At 47.3% G+C, this 25,322-nt stretch overlaps 1 protein-coding gene and 1 long non-coding RNA gene across 5 annotated transcripts; both read left to right on the forward strand.

Moving 5' to 3' along the window:
* Positions 1-895: 895 nt before the first annotated feature.
* copg2 (COPI coat complex subunit gamma 2) lies at positions 896-25,288 on the forward strand. Its single transcript, XM_052507261.1, has 21 exons — positions 896-1,056; positions 1,716-1,849; positions 1,940-2,011; positions 2,262-2,417; positions 2,630-2,722; positions 2,830-2,916; positions 3,115-3,272; positions 13,205-13,338; positions 13,497-13,564; positions 13,665-13,853; positions 14,163-14,258; positions 14,485-14,728; positions 15,043-15,118; positions 15,209-15,312; positions 15,532-15,726; positions 23,060-23,241; positions 23,575-23,704; positions 24,001-24,098; positions 24,250-24,388; positions 24,476-24,574; positions 24,787-25,288. Exons 1-21 carry the CDS (start codon positions 1,020-1,022, stop codon positions 24,915-24,917), a joined length of 2,622 nt encoding a protein of 873 aa, XP_052363221.1. The 5' UTR covers positions 896-1,019; the 3' UTR covers positions 24,918-25,288.
* On the forward strand, positions 5,331-7,728 carry LOC127923304 (uncharacterized). 4 transcript variants are annotated; one of them, XR_008114075.1, is made up of 5 exons: positions 5,331-5,401; positions 5,488-5,831; positions 5,960-6,045; positions 6,089-6,174; positions 7,674-7,728. It is a non-coding gene; the product is annotated as an uncharacterized LOC127923304 (long non-coding RNA). The 4 variants fall into 4 exon arrangements; XR_008114073.1 differs by lacking the exon at positions 7,674-7,728 and adding an exon at positions 7,416-7,663; XR_008114072.1 differs by lacking the exon at positions 7,674-7,728 and having other exon boundaries at positions 6,089-6,280.
* Positions 25,289-25,322: the final 34 nt, after the last annotated feature.

A 25,322-nucleotide genomic window follows, 5' to 3' on the forward strand; every position in this document is an offset into this window, starting at 1 on the left:
ATTTCAAAACGTTTAAAACCATGACTAGAGAGAAACTGCCAACGAATACAGCAAAGAGCTGCTGTGTTTATGAGTGAGTTCATGTTTAAGTTCTTACTCAGCACTGTCAACACTTTGTATTCAACACTTTTATAACCCATAAAATGTGCGTTCTTCCTATTTCCACTCAACGCTACAACAATCAGCACAGCAGTAATGAATGAGTAGGGATGTGTATTGATAGGCTGGCGTTGTTATTATTACCGGCTTGGGTCTTTTTTTATATTGAGGAATATTTCACTTTCTCTATTCATATGAGTAACAACATTCATTTCTGCATGAGACAGAAATAATGCAGTGCGACTCGAGTTTCGCCTTAACTGGAAGACGGTGTCCCTTTTTGGTCAGTGTCAGTGGAGAAAAGGGAGAGCGGAGGGATGTTGAGAGACGGACCCTCAGTCTGCTGCTCTGTCCCTCAGATGCAGGCACCATCGGCTCAGTAAAATAAAAAGCAAATTATTTAAATGTATGCTCACTCAGCTGTGCCTCACAAGTAATACAACAACGGATCTATTACCGGTGTGATCATATAACCTACCTCAAATTTTGAAATATATATATATATATTTTAATGACCTGAACAACAATGCATTGGCAGGTAAATTCAAGCAAAGCCAGAATGCAGTGATAATGTATTGGGCCTATAGCTTACTGCACAAACCTCATTGCTACAGTACTGTTTTTAATTGGTTAATGTTGCATAGGCTTACATTTTTTAAGTCATGTTCATAAACAAATCAGAGCGGTAGATCTTGGCATGCATTTTGACTCAGAAAGTTATCTTGACTCAGAAAAGGTTGGTGACCACTGATCTACGCGCAGCTCACTACTCCCTCCCCCTGCTACAAATCATTACATTTGACGTCGTTTCCGTCGACATAGACACAGACAGGAAGGTTGCATTTGGCGACGTGGAAGTGACTAGTCGTCTGTTGTGAGGCTGTACACCAACCACACTGATCCACAAACATTCCGTAACAATGATAAAGAAATTTGACAAGAAGGACGAAGAGTCTGGTAAGATAAATTAAGTGTAAAGAAGTCAATATAGCTGCTTGGAAATAGGTAACGTTTTTTTGCCAACTAGTTACCACTGACGTTATCTAGCTAGTAGCTAGCATTCCAGCTAGGTAACGTTAACTACACTAAGTTGGTATTCGTTTAGTGGATATTTTTTTGTTGTCAAATAGACGTGTCTGTCTTTGTTGACCACACTAGCTACATGTCTCTATTTGTTGAGCAGATATGTCAATTGCTTGGTAGCTAGCTTAAAGCGTCCTTATCTGTCAAATTAGCTTGCAAACTAGCTAAACTAACGTTAGTTGGTTAGAAGACTACGTTAACTGTGCCGAGTAAAAAATGCACTTACTCTTCTTTGACTGTGCCGTGTAAAATATAAGAGATTCAATATCTAGTTAGCTACATGTGTCTATCGATGTACCGTATACTGGTAGTTAGCTCACTAATTTTGTTAATTTAAAAATGTCAATGTCGTCTTGCTCGCTCAAGCTTGTTGACCATAATTAGACGAGGTTTAAGCTACTACCTAAGTTATCTATTTACGAAATCCACATTCAACACGATATAGTAAGCGAACTACCTAGTTATTCTTTATAGTTGAAATATAATCAAATTTTGTCTTAATGTGGCTGTTTTTTCTTCACTGCAACAATTAGGAAGTGGCTCTAACCCTTTCCAGCATCTTGAAAAGAGTGCAGTGTTGCAAGAGGCTCGCATCTTCAACGAGACTCCGATCAACCCCAGAAGATGTCTCCACATCCTCACCAAGATCATTTACCTACTCAACCAGGTGAGAAACAAACCCATAACATGCAAACCAATTGTTTTGCACGTATACCCTTTGGTATTAACAGAAGATGCTTCTCTATGTTCTTTCTAGGGGGAGCACTTTGGAACTATGGAGGCGACCGAGGCCTTCTTCGCAATGACCAGGCTCTTCCAGTCCAATGATGTGAGAATAAGTTATTGCTTTGGGTTTAGTTCAATTATTGCTGATCATACAAGTAAACAACATTATTGACAGACCATACATATACAGTACACGACGACATCAACTCACAAACTAACCTCAAACAGGTCCAACTAGTGCCATTAAATTAGTATTCAATGAGTAGTGTTGTAATTGACCTATTGTAGATGTGGCACATAGTGTTTTTGTATAGCATTATCTGCTTTTTGAAAATGTCTCTGTATTCCTCCAGCAAACCCTGAGAAGGATGTGCTACCTGACCATCAAGGAGATGGCCAACATCTCTGAGGATGTCATCATTGTCACCAGCAGCCTGACCAAGGACATGACTGGCAAGGAGGATGTGTACAGAGGACCTGCCATCAGAGCTCTCTGCAGGATCACGGATGTCAGTCTCTCTCGGTCTCTTTCCCTCTCTTTGTGTCTCTCCCTCTCTATTTCTCTCCCTGCTTTTTATTAGGCTGTGTTTATCTTTTTGTTTCCATTCTGATAGCTGAACAGTATTTTATTTTTTACATCCAGCTTGCATTGTGTTATTGGACTAAACCTATGCTTTTTGGTCAATAAACTCAAGCCCTACTTTGTCACTCTGTCCCACAGACCACCATGCTGCAGGCCATTGAGAGATACATGAAACAGGCCATCGTTGACAAAGTGCCCAGTGTGTCCAGCTCTGCCCTGGTCTCATCTCTGGTAAGAAATTAGCCACACGGTGCCTGGATGTCTCAAGGTGACTGTGCCATTTGTAAGTACTCCCATTGCTTTGTGGGTAATGTATTTTGTGGTTTCTGTGTCTGTAGCACATGGTTAAGATGAGCTACGACGTGGTGAAGCGCTGGGTGAACGAGGCACAGGAGGCAGCTTCCAGTGACAACATCATGGTGCAGGTGGGTTATACACATTCTGTTGATAACATGTTCATTAGGCACCAAGCTGAAGAAATAACCTATGTTTTACTGTTATCTTCACTCATTTAATATGAAATACTCTGAAAAAGGTTTTGGTATGTTGTTCCCTAATGAACACAACCCGGGTAAGTTGAAAGAGAATCACTTCCACTGTGACCTCTCTGTGATTCCCCCCAGTACCACGCCCTGGGCCTGCTGTACCACCTGAGGAAGAATGACCGACTGGCCGTATCCAAGATGCTCAACAAGTTCACCAAGTCTGGCCTCAAGTCCCCCTTTGCCTACTGCATGCTCATCCGCATCGCCAGCAAGCTGTTGGAGGAGACCGAGGCAGGGTAGGTAGAACCATGGAAGATAGAGGTCGACCGATTATGATTTTTCAACATCGATACCGATTTATTGGAGGACCAAAAAAAGCCTATGCCGATTAATCGGACAATTTTAAAATGTATTTGTAATAATGACAATTACAACAATACTGAATGAACACTTATTTTAACTTAATATAATACATCAATAAAATCAATTTAGCCTCAAATAAATAATGAAACATGGTCAATTTCGTTTAAATAACGCAAGAAAGTAAAAGTGCAATATGTGCCATTTAAAAAAGCTAACATTTCAGTTCCTTGCTCAGAATATGAGAACATATGAAAGCTGGTGGTTCCTTTTAACATGGGTCTTCAATATTCCCAGGTAAGAAGTTTTAGGTTGTAGTTATTATAGGAATTATAGGACTATTTCTCTCTATACGATTTGTATATATACCTTTGACTATTGGATGTTCTTATAGGCACTTTAGTACTGCCAGTGTAACAGTATAGCTTCCGTCCCTCTCCTCGCTCCTACCTGGGCTCAAACCAGGAACACATCGACAACAGCCACCCTCGACGCAGCGTTACCCATGCAGAGCAAGGGGAACAACTACTCCAAGTATCAGAGCGAGTGATGTTTGAAACGCTATTAGCGCGCACCCCGTTAACTAGCTCGCCATTTCACATCGGTTACACCAGCCTAACCTCGGTAGTTGATAGCCTTAAAGTCATAAACAGCTCAATGCTTGAAGCACAGCGAAGAGCTGCTGGCAAAATGCACGAAAGTGCTGTTTGAATGAATGCTTACGAGCCTGCTGCCTACCATCGCTCAGTCAGACTGCTCTATCAAATCATAGACTTAATTATAACAGACAGAAATACGAGCCTTAGGTCGTTAATATGGTCGAATCCGGAAACTATAATTTCAAAAACAAAACGTTTATTCTTTCAGTGAAAGACGGAAGTGTTCCGTATTTTATCTAACAGGTGGCATCCATAAGTCTAAATATTGCTGTTACATTGTACAACCTTCAATATTATGTACAATTCTGGCTAATTAGTTTGCAACGAGCCAGGGGCCCAAACTGTTGCCTATACCCTGACTGCTTGCACGGAACGCAAGAGAAAGTGGTTCTGTAGCTCAGTTGGTAGAGCATGGCGCTTGTAACGCCAGGGTAGTGGGTTCGATCCCCGGGACCACCCATACGTAGAATGTATGCACACATGACTGTAAGTCGCTTTGGATAAAAGCGTCTGATAAATGGCATTATTATTATTATTATTAAATTACACAATTTCCCTAGTTATAAGAAATTCATGTTAGCAGGCAACATGAACTAAATGTGCAGGTTTAAAAATCTATAGTTGTGTATTTATTTTGAAGAAAGGCCTTGATGTTTATGGTACATTGGTGCAACGACGGTGCTTTTTTCACAAATGCACTTGTCACCCGTTTGTTGAAGTAGGCTGTGATTCAATGAGAAATTAAGAGGCACTGCATCGATTATATGCAACACAGGACATGCTAGATAAACTAGTAATATTATCAACCATGTGTAGTTAACTAGTGATTATGTTAAGATTTTTTTTTTTTTTTACAAGATAAGTTTAATGCTAGCTCGGAACTTACCGTGGCTTCTTGCGGGCCTTGTGTAACAGGTAGTCAGTGGAGTGCAACTAGTAACCGGAAGGTTGCAAAAACGAATCCCCAAGCTGACATGGTACAAATCTGTCATTCTGCCCCTGAACAAGGCAGTTAACCCCCTGTTCCTAGGCTGTCATTGAAAATAAGAATGTGTTCTTAACTGACTTGCCTAGTTAAATAAAGGTGTAAAAAAATGAATAATAATAATTGGCAAATCGGTGCCCAAAAATACCGATTGTTATGAAAACTTTAAATCGGCCCTAATTAATCGTCATTCCGATTAATCGGTCGACCTCTAATGGAAGCACTGTCACGCAGACGTAGGCAGGGTAGATGGCACCGTGGAAGCACTGTCACCCAGACGTAGGCAGTGTAGATGGCACTGTGGAAGCACTGTCACGCAGACGTAGGCAGGGTAGGTGGCACTGTGGAAGCACTGTCACGCAGACGTAGGCAGGGTAGGTGGCACCGTGGAAGCACTGTCACGCAGACGTAGGCAGGGTAGGTGGCACCGTGGAAGCACTGTCACGCAGACATAGGCAGGGTATGTGGCACCGTGGAAGCACTGTCACGCAGATGTAGGCAGGGTAGGTGGCACCGTGGAAGCACTGTCACGCAGACGTAGGCAGGGTAGGTGGCACCGTGGAAGCACTGTCACGCAGACGTAGGCAGGGTAGGTGGCACCGTGGAAGCACTGTCACGCAGACGTAGGCAGGGTAGGTGGCACCGTGGAAGCACTGTCACGCAGACGTAGGCAGGGTAGGTGGCACCGTGGAAGCACTGTCACGCAGACGTAGGCAGGGTAGGTGGCACCGTGGAAGCACTGTCACGCAGACGTAGGCAGGGTAGATGGCACCGTGGAAGCACTGTCACGCAGACGTAGGCAGGGTAGGTGGCACCGTGGAAGCACTGTCACGCAGACGTAGGCAGGGTAGGTGGCACCGTGGAAGCAATGTCACGCAGACGTAGGCAGGGTAGGTGGCACCGTGGAAGCACTGTCACGCAGACGTAGGCAGGGTAGGTGGCACCGTGGAAGCACTGTCACGCAGACGAGGCAGGGTAGGTGGCACCGTGGAAGCACTGTCACGCAGACGTAGGCAGGGTAGGTGGCACCGTGGAAGCACTGTCACGCAGACGTAGGCAGGGTAGGTGGCACCGTGGAAGCACTGTCACGCAGACGTAGGCAGCGTAGGTGGCACCGTGGAAGCACTGTCACGCAGACGTAGGCAGGGTAGGTGGCACCGTGGAAGCACTGTCACGCAGACGTAGGCAGGGTAGGTGGCACCGTGGAAGCACTGTCACGCAGACATAGGCAGGGTATGTGGCACCGTGGAAGCACTGTCACGCAGATGTAGGCAGGGTAGATGGCACTGTCATGCAGACGTAGGCAGGGTAGATGGCACCGTGGAACCACTGTCACGCAGACGTAGGCAGGGTAGATGGCACTGTCATGCAGACGTAGGCAGGGTAGATGGCACCGTGGAACCACTGTCACGCAGACGTAGGCAGGGTAGATGGCACCATCACGCAGACGTAGGCAGGGTAGATGGCACCGTGGAAGCACCGTCACGCAGACGTAGGCAGGGTAGATGGCACCGTGGAAGCACTGTCACGCAGACGTAGGCAGGGTAGATGGCACTGTGGAACCACTGTCACGCAGACGTAGGCAGGGTAGATGGCACTGTGGAACCACTGTCACGCAGACGTAGGCAGGGTAGATGGCACCGTGGAAGCACTGTCACGCAGACGTAGGCAGGGTAGATGGCACCGTGGAAGCACTGTCACGCAGACGTAGGCAGGGTAGATGGCACCGTCACGCAGACGTAGGCAGGGTAGATGGCACCGTGGAAGCACTGTCACGCAGACGTAGGCAGGGTAGATGGCACCGTGGAAGCACTGTCACGCAGACGTAGGCAGGGTAGATGGCACCGTGGAAGCACTGTCACGCAGACGTAGGCAGGGTAGGTGGCACCGTGGAAGCACTGTCACGCAGACGTAGGCAGGGTAGATGGCACCGTGGAAGCACTGTCACCCAGACGTAGGCAGGGTAGATGGCACCGTGGAAGCACTGTCACGCAGACGTAGGCAGGGTAGATGGCACCGTGGAAGCACTGTCACGCAGACGTAGGCAGGGTAGATGGCACCGTGTCACTGTCACGCAGACGTAGGCAGTGTAGATGGCACCGTGGAAGCACTGTCACGCAGACGTAGGCAGGGTAGGTGGCACCGTGGAAGCACTGTCACGCAGACGTAGGCAGGGTAGGTGGCACCGTGGAAGCACTGTCACGCAGACGTAGGCAGGGTAGATGGCACCGTGGAAGCACTGTCACCCAGACGTAGGCAGGGTAGATGGCACCGTGGAAGCACTGTCACCAGACGTAGGCAGGGTAGATGGCACCGTGGAAGCACTGTCACCAGACGTAGGCAGGGTAGATGGCACCGTGGAAGCACTGTCACCCAGACGTAGGCAGGGTAGATGGCACCGTGGAAGCACTGTCACGCAGACGTAGGCAGGGTAGGTGGCACCGTGGAAGCACTGTCACGCAGACGTAGGCAGGGTATGTGGCACCGTGGAAGCACTGTCACCCAGACGTAGGCAGGGTAGATGGCACTGTGGAAGCACTGTCACACAGACGTAGGCAGTGTAGATGGCACCGTGGAAGCACTGTCACGCAGACGTAGGCAGGGTAGGTGGCACCGTGGAAGCACTGTCACCCAGACGTAGGCAGTGTAGATGGCACCGTGGAAGCACTGTCACGCAGACGTAGGCAGGGTAGGTGGCACCGTGGAAGCACTGTCACGCAGACGTAGGCAGGGTATGTGGCACCGTGGAAGCACTGTCACGCAGACGTAGGCAGGGTAGATGGCACTGTGGAAGCACTGTCACGCAGACGTAGGCAGGGTAGATGGCACCGTGGAAGCACTGTCGTAGGCAGGGTAGACACCGTGGAAGCACTGTCACCCAGACGTAGGCAGGGTAGATGGCACCGTGGAAGCACTGTCACCCAGACGTAGGCAGGGTAGATGGCACCGTGGAAGCACTGTCACCCAGACGTAGGCAGGGTAGATGGCACCGTGGAAGCACTGTCACGCAGACGTAGGCAGGGTAGGTGGCACCGTGGAAGCACTGTCACGCAGACGTAGGCAGTGTAGATGGCACCGTGGGCACTGTCATGCAGACGTAGGCAGTGTAGATGGCACCGTGGAACCACTGTCACACAGACGTAGGCAGGGTAGCATGGCACTGTCATGCAGACGTAGGCAGGGTAGATGGCACCGTGGAACCACTGTCACGCAGACGTAGGCAGGGTAGATGGCACCATCACGCAGACGTAGGCAGTGTAGATGGCACCGTGGAACCACTGTCACGCAGACGTAGGCAGGGTAGTGGCACTGTCATGCAGCAGGCAGGGAGATGGCACTGTCATGCAGACGTAGGCAGGGTAGATGGCACCGTGGAACCACTGTCACGCAGACGTAGGCAGGGTAGATGGCACCATCACGCAGTGTAGATGGCACCGTGGAACCACTGTCACGCAGACGTAGGCAGGGTAGATGGCACTGTGCAGACGAGGCAGGGTAGATGGCACTGTGGAAGCACTGTCACCCAGACAGGCAGGGTAGATGGCACCGTGGAACCACTGTCACCAGACGTAGGCAGGGTAGATGGCACGTGGAACCACTGTCACCCAGACGTAGGCAGGTAGATGGCACTGTGGAACCACTGTCACGCAGACGTAGGCAGGGTAGATGGCACTGTGGAAGCACTGTCACCCAGACGTAGGCAGGGTAGATGGCACTGTGGAACCACTGTCACGCAGACGTAGGCAGGTAGATGGCACCGTGGAAGCACTGTCACGCAGACGAGGCAGGGTAGGTGGCACCGTGGAAGCACTGTCACGCAGACGTAGGCAGGGTAGATGGCACCGTGGAAGCACTGTCACCCAGAAGGCAGGTTAGATGGCACCGTGGGAAGCACTGTCACGCAGACGTAGGCAGGGTAGATGGCACCGTGGAAGCACTGTCAGACGTGAAGGCAGTGTAGATGGCACCGTGGAAGCACTGTCACGCTAGGAAAGGCAGGGTAGGTGACACCGTGGAAGCACTGTCACGCAGACGTAGGCAGGGTAGATGGCACCGTGGAAGCACTGTCACGCAGACGTAGGCAGGGTAGATGGCACCGTGGGAAGCACTGTCACGCAGACGTAGGCAGGGTAGATGGCACCGTGGGAAGCACTGTCACGCAGACGTAGGCAGGGTAGATGGCACCGTGAAGCACTGTCACGCAGACGTAGGCAGTGTAGATGGCACCGTGGAAGCACTGTCACGCAGACGTAGGCAGGTTAGATGGCACCGTGGAAGCACTGTCAAGCAGACGTAGGCAGGGTAGATGGCACCGTGGAAGCACTGTCACGCAGATCGAGGCAGGGTAGATGGCACCGTGGAAGCACTGTCACCCAGACGTAGGCAGTGTAGATGGCACCGTGGAAGCACTGTCACAGAAGGCAGGGTAGGTGGCACCGTGAAGCACTGTCACGCAGACGTAGGCAGGGTAGATGGCACCGTGGAAGCACTGTCACGCAGACGTAGGCAGGGTAGATGGCACCGTGGGAAGCACTGTCACGCAGACGTAGGCAGGGTAGATGGCACCGTGGGAAGCACTGTCACGCAGACGTGGCAGGGTAGATGGCACCGTGGAAGCACTGTACGCAGACGTAGGCAGTTTGTAGATGGCACCGTGGAAGCACTGTCACGCAGACGTAGGCAGGGTTAGATGGCACCGTGGAAGCACTGTCAGAAGACGTAGGCAGGTTAGGTGGCACCGTGGAAGCACTGTCACGCAGATCGAGGCAGGGTAGGTGGCACCGTGGAAGCACTGTCACGCAGACGTAGGCAGGGTAGATGGCACCGTGGAAGCACTGTCACGCAGACGTCAGGCAGGGTAGGTGGCACCGTGGAAGCACTGTCACGCAGACGTAGGCAGGTTAGATGGCACCGTGGAAGCACTGTCACGCAGACGTAGGCAGGGTAGATGGCACCGTGGAAGCACTGTCACGCAGACGTAGGCAGGTTAGATGGCACCGTGGAAGCACTGTCACGCAGACGTAGGCAGGGTAGGTGGCACCGTGGAAGCACTGTCACGCAGACGTAGGCAGGTTAGATGGCACCGTGGGAAGCACTGTCACGCAGACGTAGGCAGGGTAGATGGCACCGTGGAAGCACTGTCACGCAGACGTAGGCAGGGTAGATGGCACCGTGGAAGCACTGTCACCCAGACGTAGGCATGGTAGATGGCACCGTGGAAGCACTGTCACGCAGACGTAGGCAGAGATGGTAGGTGGCACCGTGGAAGCACTGTCACGCAGACGTAGGCAGGGCAGATGGCACCGTGGAAGCACTGTCACGCAGACGTAGGCAGGGTAGATGGCACCGTGGGAAGCACTGTCACGCAGACGAGGCAGGGTAGATGGCACCGTGGGAAGCACTGTCACGCAGACGTAGGCAGGGTAGATGGCACCGTGGGAAGCACTGTCACGCAGACGTAGGCAGGGTAGATGGCACCGTGGGAAGCACTGTCACGCAGACGTAGGCAGGGTAGATGGCACCGTGGGAAGCACTGTCACGCAGACGTAGGCAGGTAGATGGCACCGTGGGAAGCACTGTCACGCAGACGTAGGCAGGGTAGATGGCACCGTGGGAAGCACTGTCACGCAGACGTAGGCAGGGTAGATGGCACCGTGGAAGCACTGTCACGCAGACGTAGGCAGTGTAGATGGCACCGTGGAAGCACTGTCACGCAGACGTAGGCAGGGTAGGTGGCACCGTGGAAGCACTGTCACGCAGACGTAGGCAGGGTAGGTGGCACCGTGGAAGCACTGTCACGCAGACGTAGGCAGGGTAGATGGCACCGTGGGAAGCACTGTCACGCAGACGAGGCAGGGTAGGTGGCACCGTGGTGGAAGCACTGTCACGCAGACGTAGGCAGGGTAGATGGCACCGTGGGAAGCACTGTCACGCAGACGTAGGCAGGGTAGATGGCACCGTGGGAAGCACTGTCACGCAGACGTAGGCAGGGTAGATGGCACCGTGGGAAGCACTGTCACGCAGACGAGGCAGGGTAGATGGCACCGTGGGAAGCACTGTCACGCAGACGTAGGCAGGGTAGATGGCACCTGTGGAAGCACTGTCACGCAGACGAGGCAGGTTAGATGGCACCGTGGAAGCACTGTCACGCAGACGTAAGGCAGGTTAGATGGCACCGTGGAAGCACTGTCACGCAGACGAGGCAGGGTAGATGGCACCGTGGAAGCACTGTCACCCAGACGTAGGCAGTGTAGATGGCACCGTGAAGCACTGTCACGCAGACGTAGGCAGGGTAGGTGGCACCGTGGAAGCACTGTCACGCAGACGTAGGCAGGGTAGATGGCACCGTGGAAGCACTGTCACGCAGACGTAGGCAGGGTAGATGGCACCGTGGGAAGCACTGTCACTCAGACGTAGGCAGGGTAGATGGCACCGTGGGAAGCACTGTCACGCAGACTTAGGCAGGGTAGATGGCACCGTGGAAGCACTGTCACGCAGACGTAGGCAGTGTAGATGGCACCGTGGAAGCACTGTCACGCAGACGTAGGCAGGTTAGATGGCACCGTGGAAGCACTGTCACGCAGACGTAGGCAGGGTAGATGGCACCGTGGAAGCACTGTCACGCAGACGTAGGCAGGTTAGATGGCACCGTGGAAGCACTGTCACGCAGACGTAGGTGTAGATGGCACCGTGGAAGCACTGTCACGCAGACGTAGGCAGGGTAGATGGCACCGTGGGAAGCACTGTCACGCAGACGTAGGCAGGGTAGATGGCACCGTGGAAGCACTGTCACGCAGACGTAGGCAGGGTAGATGGCACCGTGGAAGCACTGTCACGCAGACGTAGGCAGGTTAGATGGCACCGTGGAAGCACTGTCACGCAGACGTAGGCAGGTTAGATGGCACCGTGGAAGCACTGTCACGCAGATCGAGGCAGGGTAGATGGCACCGTGGAAGCACTGTCACCCAGACGTAGGCAGTGTAGATGGCACCGTGGAAGCACTGTCACGCAGACGTAGGCAGGGTAGGTGGCACCGTGGAAGCACTGTCACGCAGACGTAGGCAGGGTAGATGGCACCGTGGAAGCACTGTCACGCAGACGTAGGCAGGGTAGATGGCACCGTGGGAAGCACTGTCACGCAGACGTAGGCAGGGTAGGTGGCACCGTGGGAAGCACTGTCACGCAGACGTAGGCAGGGTAGATGGCACCGTGGGAAGCACTGTCACGCAGACGTAGGCAGGGTAGATGGCACCGTGGAAGCACTGTCACGCAGACGTAGGCAGTGTAGATGGCACCGTGGAAGCACTGTCACGCAGACGTAGGCAGGTTAGATGGCACCGTGGAAGCACTGTCACGCAGACGTAGGCAGGTTAGATGGCACCGTGGAAGCACTGTCACGCAGATCGAGGCAGGGTAGATGGCACCGTGGAAGCACTGTCACGCAGACGTAGGCAGGTTAGATGGCACCGTGGAAGCACTGTCACGCAGACGTAGGCAGGTTAGATGGCACCGTGGAAGCACTGTCACGCAGATCGAGGCAGGGTAGGTGGCACCGTGGAAGCACTGTCACGCAGATCGAGGCAGGGTAGATAAACACTTTCATGGACTGTTTACTTGAATGGGTTTTCTAGTCTGTCAACAGTGGGTTGGTGTCTAGTATTCCCTTTCATTGATGTGTATAGTTTTTATTCATCACCAGGGGGAAGTGATCTGTATAGTGAAATCATGCCTTTTTTATTTTTATTTTATTTAACTAGGAAAGTCAGTTAAGAACAAATTCTTATTTTCAATGACTGCCTACCAAAGGCAAAAGGCCTCCTGCAGGGACGGGGCCTGGGATTAAAAAAAAAAATAAATAAATACAATATAAATATAGGACAAAACACTCATCACACATCACGACAAGAGACAACACTACATAAAGAGAGACCTAAGACAACTTAGCAAGGCAGCAACACATGACAACACAGCATGGTACAGATGCAACACAACATGGTAGCAGCACAAAACATGGTGCAAACATTATTGGGCTCAGACAACAGCCCAAAGGGCAAGAAGGTAGACAACAATATATCACACAAAGCAGCCACAACTGTCAGTCATACACATGACAGCGGAGGACACAGAATGCACACTTTCAAATTTAACTATATAAACATATTGGTATATTTTTGTCGTGTGTGTGGCATTGTATTACAAATGGTTGGCTATTTTCTGTTTGCAGACATGACAGTCCCCTGTTTGACTTCATTGAGAGCTGTCTGAGGAACAAGCATGAGATGGTGGTGTACGAGGCAGCCTCGGCCATAGTCCACATGCCCAACTGTACTGCCAGAGAGCTGGCCCCTGCTGTCTCTGGTGAGTCTCTGTAATTACAGCCAGTTTGGTAAATACACCTTACTTCTGGTGTCCACATGTAGGTACCTACCTGTAGAAATAGATATGAGAGGTTGTAGTATCCTATCAACCTAGTACCTCTGGTTCTACAACTTGACTGTCAAAGTGTTTCTCTCCAGTCCTGCAGCTGTTCTGCAGCTCTCCCAAAGCAGCCCTGAGATACGCTGCTGTCAGGACCCTCAACAAGGTGGGTCTCCACTTCTCCATGCTCTTCATTACTCTGAGTTACCTGTGTTTTACATAGAGTATACTGTATTTACATCTGCATTCCCCCGTTTGTCCACCAGGTGGCGATGAAGCACCCGTCAGCGGTGACTGCGTGCAACCTGGACCTGGAGAACCTGATCACGGACTCGAACCGCAGCATCGCCACGCTGGCCATCACCACGCTGCTGAAGACGGGCAGCGAGAGCAGTGTGGACCGCCTCATGAAACAGATCTCCTCCTTCGTCTCTGAGATCTCTGACGAGTTCAAGGTGAGGAGGAGGATGTGTTTTAGTTTAATGTGTACTTTCTCCTCAATGATATGCTCTTGTTTTTTCCCTCTACAATACTCTAGTTGAATCATTTAGGAATTGAAATAGTTGGATAATCAATTAGAATACACTCATGTAACCCCCCTCCCCCCCAAAAAAAATAAATAAATATATATGTATAGTTATACTATTGCCTATAACATCATTCTGCATTTCTTAAACAAACCACAACTACTTTAATCTATTTCCAAATGGGGTATTATTTCACCAAAGTGAAGTTCTATCCTCTGACTGCTGAGTGTGTTTCAGGTGGTGGTTGTGCAGGCCATCAGTGCCTTGTGTCAGAAGTATCCCAGAAAGCACAGCGTCATGATGAACTTCCTGTCCAACATGCTCCGAGACGACGTGAGTGGAACACCCTGACTGAGCAGCCTGTCTTTTTTTCAGGGACAAGAGAACCTATTGAAGCACATTTACGTCCTTCTCACTGACATGAAACCATCTGGACTACAGACAAACAGCTCTTTGGCCAACTCTGGCACATTTACATTTATATGACCACTCAGTTTTCTGATTTAATGTACGACTGTCCCTGAAACACAAATTCTTTAAATGATGCCTCTCCTCTCAGGGTGGCTTTGAGTACAAGCGGGCCATCGTGGACTGCATCATCAGCATCATCGAGGAGAACCCAGAGAGCAAGGAGACTGGGCTGGCCCACCTGTGTGAGTTTATCGAGGACTGTGAGCACACGGTGCTGGCCACCAAGATCCTCCACCTACTGGGCAAGGAGGGCCCGCGCACACCCTCGCCATCCAAGTACATCCGCTTCATCTTCAACCGCGTGGTGCTGGAGAGCGAGGCCGTCAGAGCCGGTGAGAAACGGGGGGGTGTGAACCCCTGCTGGCCTGGAGTTGTCAATAGCATGTGTGTTTGAGAGACAGAGTTGTGCGTGTGTCTGGGTGCAATGTGAATGGTAGTTCTGATAAGTCTGTTGGGATTGGCTCCATTAACTGGTGACATCACCAACCATGAAAGGCTCAATTCACTAATATGAAGACAAATGGTATTTGCGTCTGGCTTTTTTCATTTGCGTCTGGTTACTCATGAAGGTTTAAACTAATGTGAGTTACCACGTTGTTGTTTGTACACATTGTGTAATAACTAAGCTCCTTTCTCATCCCTGTAGCTGCGGTCAGTGCTCTGGCTAAGTTTGGAGCCCAGAATGATGACCTTCTCCCCAGTGTGTTAGTCCTGATGCAGAGGTAGACAGCCATTCACTGGCTCCCTGTCATAACGATCCATTCCCTGTGTGGTTACCACTGTGAAGTGTGACGTATGGTGTGTGTTTCTAGGTGTATGATGGACAGTGATGACGAGGTGAGGGACAGAGCCACCTTCTACATGAACGTGCTGCAGCAGAAGCAGAAAGCCCTCAATGCTGCCTACATTTTCAACGGTGAGAACACACTGCGCTCCTAGTTTGAACTTGAGAGCACTAGTGTGTGTGTGTGGACATATCTGGTCCAATTCAGGAAGTAAGGTTGTGTTCTTTGACTGTTGTCACTCAAACTCTCTCAGTGAATTGACACGTGCAGAGAATACATTTTTCTCCATCGAACCTCAAAATGAATAAATGTATTTCCTTTATTGAACCGTCTGTGTCTCCTCCCATCAGGTCTGTCGGTGTCTGTCCCGGGTCTGGAGAAGTCCCTCCACCAGTACACCCTGGAGCCCACAGAGAAGCCCTTCGATATGAAGTCGGTTCCCCTGGCCAACACACCCATCACAGAGCAGAAGACAGAATTCGCTCCTGTGGCCACTAGCAAGCTTCCAGAGAAACCAGGCCCGACGCGCCAAGACATCTACCAGGGTACAGTCACCTTACTTGAAACTATCATGGCAAGACATGGCGTTATCACAAGGAAACAAAACATTTGGTCTGAATTTATGGAGTAAAAGGACCCAGTCACATTTATTTTCCAAACTATAGCACACAGTATTTTAAATGGAACACGTTCTTAATGAACTATAGAATTCAGCCTGCTAAGCGTTATTAGCCAAAACCAAGTGTCATAGCAGCAGTAGTTATGATACTAGTATTGTGGCATCAACAACTTCAGAGCAGCAAAAACTTGAGGGCCGCTATGATATTGTAGTAGTTATGACTAGGGGTGGATTCAGCTATGATATTGTAGTAGTTAGGACTAGGGGTGGATTCAGCTATGATATTGTAGTAGTTAGGACTAGGGCTGGATTCAGCTATGATATTGTAGTAGTTAGGACTAGGGCTGGATTCAGCTATGATATTGTAGTAGTTAGGACTAGGGCTGGATTCAGCTATGATATTGTAGTAGTTAGGACTAGGGCTGGATTCAGCTATGATATTGTAGTAGTTAGGACTAGGGCTGGATTCAGCTATGATATTGTAGTAGTTAGGACTAGGGCTGGATTCAGCTATGATATTGTAGTAGTTAGGACTAGGGCTGGATTCAGATATGATATTGTAGTAGTTAGGACTAGGGCTGGATTCAGATATGATATTGTAGTAGTTAGGACTAGGGCTGGATTCAGCTAGGCTGATTCAGCTATATTGTAGTAGTTAGGACTAGGGCTGGATTCAGCTATGATATTGTAGTAGTTAGGACTAGGGCTGGATTCAGCTATAATATTGTAGTAGTTAGGACTAGGGCTGGATTCAGCTATAATATTGTAGTAGTTAGGACTAGGGCTGGATTCAGCTATAATATTGTAGTAGTTAGGACTAGGGCTGGATTCAGCTATAATATTGTAGTAGTTAGGACTAGGGCTGGATTCAGCTATAATATTGTAGTAGTTAGGACTAGGGCTGGATTCAGCTATAATATTGTAGTAGTTAGGACTAGGGCTGGATTCAGCTATGATATTGTAGTAGTTAGGACTAGGGCTGGATTCAGCTATAATATTGTAGTAGTTAGGACTAGGGCTGGATTCAGCTATAATATTGTAGTAGTTAGGACTAGGGCTGGATTCAGCTATAATATTGTAGTAGTTAGGACTAGGGCTGGATTCAGCTATGATATTGTAGTAGTTAGGACTAGGGCTGGATTCAGCTATGATATTGTAGTAGTTAGGACTAGGGCTGGATTCAGCTATGATATTGTAGTAGTTAGGACTAGGGCTGGATTCAGCTATGATATTGTAGTAGTTAGGACTAGGGCTGGATTCAGCTATGATATTGTAGTAGTTAGGACTAGGGCTGGATTCAGCTATAATATTGTAGTAGTTAGGACTAGGGCTGGATTCAGCTATGATATTGTAGTAGTTAGGACTAGGGCTGGATTCAGCTATGATATTGTAGTAGTTAGGACTAGGGCTGGATTCAGCTATGATATTGTAGTAGTTAGGACTAGGGCTGGATTCAGCTATGATATTGTAGTAGTTAGGACTAGGGCTGGATTCAGCTATGATATTGTAGTAGTTAGGACTAGGGCTGGATTCAGCTATGATATTGTAGTAGTTAGGACTAGGGCTGGATTCAGCTATGATATTGTAGTAGTTAGGACTAGGGTGGATTCAGCTATGATATTGTAGTAGTTAGGACTAGGGCTGGATTCAGCTATGATATTGTAGTAGTTAGGACTAGGGCTGGATTCAGCTATAATATTGTAGTAGTTAGGACTAGGGCTGGATTCAGCTATGATATTGTAGTAGTTAGGACTAGATTCAGCTATGATATTGTAGTAGTTAGGACTAGGGCTGGATTCAGCTATGATATTGTAGTAGTTAGGACTAGGGCTGGATTCAGCTATGATATTGTAGTAGTTAGGACTAGGGCTGGATTCAGCTATGATATTGTAGTAGTTAGGACTAGGGCTGGATTCAGCTATGATATTGTAGTAGTTAGGACTAGGGCTGGATTCAGCTATGATATTGTAGTAGTTAGGACTAGGGCTGGATTCAGCTATAATATTGTAGTAGTTAGGACTAGGGCTGGATTCAGCTATAATATTGTAGTAGTTAGGACTAGGGCTGGATTCAGCTATAATATTGTAGTAGTTAGGACTAGGGCTGGATTCAGCTATAATATTGTAGTAGTTAGGACTAGGGCTGGATTCAGCTATGATATTGTAGTAGTTAGGACTAGGGCTGGATTCAGCTATAATATTGTAGTAGTTAGGACTAGGGCTGGATTCAGCTATGATATTGTAGTAGTTAGGACTAGGGGCTGGATTCAGCTATGATATTGTAGTAGTTAGGACTAGGGCTGGATTCAGCTATGATATTGTAGTAGTTAGGACTAGGGCTGGATTCAGCTATAATATTGTAGTAGTTAGGACTAGGGCTGGATTCAGCTATGATATTGTAGTAGTTAGGACTAGGGCTGGATTCAGCTATGATATTTCAGCTATGATATTGTAGTAGTTAGGACTAGGGCTGGATTCAGCTATGATATTGTAGTAGTTAGGACTAGGGCTGGATTCAGCTATGATATTGTAGTAGTTAGGACTAGGGCTGGATTCAGCTATGATATTGTAGTAGTTAGGACTAGGGCTGGATTCAGCTATGATATTGTAGTAGTTAGGACTAGGGCTGGATTCAGCTATGATATTGTAGTAGTTAGGACTAGGGCTGGATTCAGCTATGATATTGTAGTAGTTAGGACTAGGGCTGGATTCAGCTATGATATTGTAGTAGTTAGGACTAGGGCTGGATTCAGCTATGATATTGTAGTAGTTAGGACTAGGGCTGGATTCAGCTATGATATTGTAGTAGTTAGGACTAGGGCTGGATTCAGCTATGATATTGTAGTAGTTAGGACTAGGGCTGGATTCAGCTATGATATTGTAGTAGTTAGGACTAGGGGTGGATTCAGCTATAATATTGTAGTAGTTAGGACTAGGGCTGGATTCAGCTATGATATTGTAGTAGTTAGGACTAGGGCTGGATTCAGCTATGATATTGTAGTAGTTAGGACTAGGGCTGGATTCAGCTATGATATTGTAGTAGTTAGGACTAGGGCTGGATTCAGCTATAATATTGTAGTAGTTAGGACTAGGGCTGGATTCAGCTATAATATTGTAGTAGTTAGGACTAGGGCTGGATTCAGCTATGATATTGTAGTAGTTAGGACTAGGGCTGGATTCAGCTATGATATTGTAGTAGTTAGGACTAGGGCTGGATTCAGCTATGATATTGTAGTAGTTAGGACTAGGGCTGGATTCAGCTATAATATTGTAGTAGTTAGGACTAGGGCTGGATTCAGCTATGATATTGTAGTAGTTAGGACTAGGGCTGGATTCAGCTATAATATTGTAGTAGTTAGGACTAGGGCTGGATTCAGCTATGATATTGTAGTAGTTAGGACTAGGGCTGGATTCAGCTATGATATTGTAGTAGTTAGGACTAGGGCTGGATTCAGCTATGATATTGTAGTAGTTAGGACTAGGGCTGGATTCAGCTATAATATTGTAGTAGTTAGGACTAGGGCTGGATTCAGCTATGATATTGTAGTAGTTAGGACTAGGGCTGCTGGATTCAGCTATGATATTGTAGTAGTTAGGACTAGGGTGGATTCAGCTATAATATTCAGCTATGACTAGGGCTGGATTCAGCTATGATATTGTAGTAGTTAGGGGCTGGATTCAGCTATAATATTGTAGTAGTTAGGACTAGGGCTGGATTCAGCTATGATATTGTAGTAGTTAGGACTAGGGCTGGATTCAGCTATGATATTGTAGTAGTTAGGACTAGGGCTGGATTCAGCTATGATATTGTAGTAGTTAGGACTAGGGCTGGATTCAGCTATGATATTGTAGTAGTTAGGACTAGGGGTGGATTCAGCTATGATATTGTAGTAGTTAGGACTAGGGCTGGATTCAGCTATAATATTGTAGTAGTTAGGACTAGGCTGGATTCAGCTATGATATTGTAGTAGTTAGGACTAGGGCTGGATTCAGCTATGATATTGTAGTAGTTAGGACTAGGGGTGGATTCAGCTATGATATTGTAGTAGTTAGGACTAGGGCTGGATTCAGCTATAATATTGTAGTAGTTAGGACTAGGGGCTGGATTCAGCTATAATATTGTAGTAGTTAGGACTAGGGCTGGATTCAGCTATAATATTGTAGTAGTTAGGACTAGGGTGGATTCAGCTATGATATTGTAGTAGTTAGGACTAGGGCTGGATTCAGCTATGATATTGTAGTAGTTAGGACTAGGGCTGGATTCAGCTATGATATTGTAGTAGTTAGGACTAGGGCTGGATTCAGCTATGATATTGTAGTAGTTAGGACTAGGGCTGGATTCAGCTATGATATTGTAGTAGTTAGGACTAGGGCTGGATTCAGCTATGATATTGTAGTAGTTAGGACTAGGGGTGGATTCATATGTATATTGTAGTATTGTAGTAGTTAGGACTAGGGCTGGATTCAGCTATGATATTGTAGTAGTTAGGACTAGGGCTGGATTCAGCTATGATATTGTAGTAGTTAGGACTAGGGCTGGATTCAGCTATGATATTGTAGTAGTTAGGACTAGGGCTGGATTCAGCTATGATATTGTAGTAGTTAGGACTAGGGCTGGATTCAGCTATGATATTGTAGTAGTTAGGACTAGGGCTGGATTCAGCTATGATATTGTAGTAGTTAGGACTAGGGCTGGATTCAGCTATGATATTGTAGTAGTTAGGACTAGGGCTGGATTCAGCTATGATATTGTAGTAGTTAGGACTAGGGCTGGATTCAGCTATGATATTGTAGTAGTTAGGACTAGGGCTGGATTCAGCTATGATATTGTAGTAGTTAGGACTAGGGCTGGATTCAGCTATAATATTGTAGTAGTTAGGACTAGGGCTGGATTCAGCTATAATATTGTAGTAGTTAGGACTAGGGCTGGATTCAGCTATGATATTGTAGTAGTTAGGACTAGGGCTGGATTCAGCTATGATATTGTAGTAGTTAGGACTAGGGCTGGATTCAGCTATAATATTGTAGTAGTTAGGACTAGGGCTGGATTCAGCTATGATATTGTAGTAGGACTAGGGCTGGATTCAGCTATGATATTGTAGTAGTTAGGACTAGGGCTGGATTCAGCTATAATATTGTAGTAGTTAGGACTAGGGCTGGATTCAGCTATGATATTGTAGTAGTTAGGACTAGGGGTGGATTCAGCTATGATATTGTAGTAGTTAGGACTAGGGTGGATTCAGCTATAATATTGTAGTAGTTAGGACTAGGGCTGGATTCAGCTATGATATTGTAGTAGTTAGGACTAGGGCTGGATTCAGCTATGATATTGTAGTAGTTAGGACTAGGGCTGGATTCAGCTATAATATTGTAGTAGTTAGGACTAGGGCTGGATTCAGCTATGATATTGTAGTAGTTAGGACTAGGGCTGGATTCAGCTATGATATTGTAGTAGTTAGGACTAGGGCTGGATTCAGCTATGATATTGTAGTAGTTAGGACTAGGGGCTGGATTCAGCTATAATATTGTAGTAGTTAGGACTAGGGGCTGGATTCAGCTATAATATTGTAGTAGTTCGGACTAGGGCTGGATTCAGCTATAATATTGTAGTAGTTCGGACTAGGGCTGGATTCAGCTATGATATTGTAGTAGTTAGGACTAGGGCTGGATTCAGCTATAATATTGTAGTAGTTAGGACTAGGGCTGGATTCAGCTATGATATTGTAGTAGTTAGGACTAGGGCTGGATTCAGCTATGATATTGTAGTAGTTAGGACTAGGGCTGGATTCAGCTATGATATTGTAGTAGTTAGGACTAGGGCTGGATTCAGCTATGATATTGTAGTAGTTAGGACTAGGGCTGGATTCAGCTATGATATTGTAGTAGTTAGGACTAGGGCTGGATTCAGCTATGATATTGTAGTAGTTAGGACTAGGGCTGGATTCAGCTATGATATTGTAGTAGTTAGGACTAGGGGTGGATTCAGCTATGATATTGTAGTAGTTAGGACTAGGGGTGGATTCAGCTATGATATTGTAGTAGTTAGGACTAGGGGTGGATTCAGCTATGATATTGTAGTAGTTAGGACTAGGGCTGGATTCAGCTATGATATTGTAGTAGTTAGGACTAGGGCTGGATTCAGCTATATAAGTAGTTAGGACTAGGGTGGATTCAGCTATAATATTGTAGTAGTTAGGACTAGGGTGGATTCAGCTATAATATTGTAGTAGTTAGGACTAGGGGTGGATTCAGCTATAATATTGTAGTAGTTAGGACTAGGGGTGGATTCAGCTATAATATTGTAGTAGTTAGGACTAGGGCTGGATTCAGCTATGATATTGTAGTAGTTAGGACTAGGGCTGGATTCAGCTATAATATTGTAGTAGTTAGTTAGGACTAGGGCTGGATTCAGCTATAATATTGTAGTAGTTAGGACTAGGGGTGGATTCAGCTATGATATTGTAGTAGTTAGGACTAGGGCTGGATTCAGCTATGATATTGTAGTAGTTAGGACTAGGGCTGGATTCAGCTATAATATTGTAGTAGTTAGGACTAGGGCTGGATTCAGCTATAATATTGTAGTAGTTAGGACTAGGGCTGGATTCAGCTATGATATTGTAGTAGTTAGGACTATGGATTCAGCTATGATATTGTAGTAGTTAGGACTAGGGCTGGATTCAGCTATAATATTGTAGTAGTTAGGACTAGGGCTGGATTCAGCTATGATATTGTAGTAGTTAGGACTAGGGCTGGATTCAGCTATAATATTGTAGTAGTTAGGACTAGGGCTGGATTCAGCTATGATATTGTAGTAGTTAGGACTAGGGCTGGATTCAGCTATGATATTGTAGTAGTTATGACTAGGGTGGATTCAGCTATAATATTGTAGTAGTTAGGACTAGGGCTGGATTCAGCTATGATATTGTAGTAGTTAGGACTAGGGCTGGATTCAGCTATGATATTGTAGTAGTTAGGACTAGGGCTGGATTCAGCTATGATATTGTAGTAGTTAGGACTAGGCTGGATTCAGCTATGATATTGTAGTAGTTAGGACTAGGGCTGGATTCAGCTATAATATTGTAGTAGTTAGGACTAGGGCTGGATTCAGCTATGATATTGTAGTAGTTAGGACTAGGGCTGGATTCAGCTATAATATTGTAGTAGTTAGGACTAGGGCTGGATTCGGCTATGATATTGTAGTAGTTAGGACTAGGGGTGGATTTGGAGCTGGGCCTCTCCTCTAATCTCCTCTGTCAACAGAACAACTGGCAGCCATTCCAGAATTCCAGGGCCTGGGTTCTCTCTTCAAGACGTCGGAGGCGGTGCAGCTGACCGAGGCGGAGACTGAGTATGTGGTGCGCTGTGTCAAGCACACCTTCGCCAGACACATGGTGTTTCAGTTCGACTGCACCAACACGCTCAATGACCAGCTCCTGCAGAAGGTAGGGCTACACTGGTGATTGGTGCACTTTAGGAAGTTCACGTCTCCTAGAATGCACAGCGATTGTCAATGTGTGAAGGTCTAGTTGGGTGCAAAATGGCTACAGTGGCATCACCCCAAATCCCTCCTTACACTGTAGATATCTTTGAGCAGTTTGAAAAGCATAACTATATTCAATTATTTTTTATAAAGCTTTATTGTCCATTCAATTGACAGTAAACAGAAAAGTGTCTTTGGTGCCTCACATTTAAAATCTACAACACTGACATGAAGACACAGGACTAAATGTATAGAAATGTATTAAATGGAAGTCCACTGGGTTGTTGTCCTTCAGGTTATGGTTCAGATGGAGCCGTCGGAGGCCTACGAGGTTCTCCACTACGTCCCTGCTGCTAACCTGCCCTACAGCCAGCCTGGCTCCTGCTACAGCCTGGTCAGACTGCCTGAAGATGACCCCACCGCAGGTTACTTTTATTAAACCTCTGTGTGACTGTGTGTGTGAGAGAGAAATGAGCCATTTTCACAAGGGCAACTCTGAAGTGCTTAGTGTGACATCTGTTGTAACTCTGTTAAAACCCTTCTCAGAACTAAAGAATCTGAATGGGGATCATGTAGCACCTAACAACGTGGTTTTCCATTGAGACAGAAACACTTATCTGCTGGCCTTCTTCAAACACTAAGGACACGTATTTACATCACGTAGCGTAGTCATGTAATATCTGCACTGTCTGTCATATTAAATGTGTTCTCTGCTCTCCAGTGTCCTGTACGTTCAGCTGTACTCTGAAGTACCTGGTGAAAGACTGCGACCCCAACACAGGAGAGCCAGATGACGACGGTTACGATGACGAATATGTGGTATGAGCTCAATATAAAACCTATTTTTAAAATCTTAACTCATTTATCCCCAAAATAATTATCTTGTTTACCATCATTTGCCTAAATTCTCTCTTCTCCCCCTTTTCTACCTTCTCTGCTCTCCTCTACTCCCCCCGTGTGTGTATGTCAGCTGGAAGACTTGGAGGTGACTGTAGCAGACCACATCCAGAAGGTGTTGAAGCCTAACTTTGCCGCAGCCTGGGACGAGGTGGGAGACGACTTTGAGAAGGAGGAGACGTTCGCCCTGGCCTCTGTCAGAACGTTAGACGGTAATTATTTCAATGGGGATCTTTGGATTTATCACCCCAGCATTGAAACAGTGTACATTCTGTGAGCTGTTCCCGTTGTTTCTGTAGAGGCTGTTGGTAACATCATCAGTTTCCTGGGCATGCAGCCCTGTGAGCGTTCAGACAAGGTCCCAGAAAACAAGAACTCACACATCCTCTTCCTTGCCGGTGGGCGTTTCATTTATTTATTCTATCTTGATTTGAATTATTGTTTTGCTTAGTGAATTGTAGCTCATTCTATACCCTTTATCACCGGAAATATGTTAAGTTCAGTTTCTAACCTTGACACGGCAGCTTGTTCAACTTCCTGTCACTAGTGTGATGGAAGCAAGCCCCCCATGGTATGAATGACAGTTTCTGTGTCCCTCCCCTTCCTCCAGGTGTGTTCCGGGGGGGTCATGACGTGCTGGTTCGCTCACGCCTGGCCCTGGCCGACGGTGTCACTATGCAGGTGACGGTCCGCAGCTCGGATGAGACTGTTGTTGACATCATCCTAGCCTCCGTGGGCTAGAGGGCGCCAGCGGGCCTGTTCACCAACAGGCTGTGTTAATACAATGGCATATTCTGATTGTTTTGTCTACTTTTCCCCCTTTCACAATATTCTCTTTGCTATGTCCTCCACTGCTTTATGTTGTTGGAATGTGTCTTGTGTTTTTGGGTAGTCTGAGATGGATACATTATGGTGAGGTGTGTACTACTGGCACCCTTCAACACAACTCATCTCTGTAGACTGGCCCCAGATCTGTTTGTGCTGTATAACCAACTCCAATGGTCATTCGTAGGTGTTTGCAAGGCAACACAAACAGATCTGGGACCAGGCTAGTGTCATTAATGGCCCACGTTTTATCAAATCTATTAAATGTTGACCATGGAAATACTGAATTTTTGTTAAGCTTTATGGAAAACTCCTTTTATT

The sequence above is a fragment of the Oncorhynchus keta genome, unplaced genomic scaffold, assembly GCF_023373465.1.
Source record: "Oncorhynchus keta strain PuntledgeMale-10-30-2019 unplaced genomic scaffold, Oket_V2 Un_contig_29216_pilon_pilon, whole genome shotgun sequence".
Taxonomy (NCBI): Eukaryota; Metazoa; Chordata; class Actinopteri; order Salmoniformes; family Salmonidae; genus Oncorhynchus; species Oncorhynchus keta.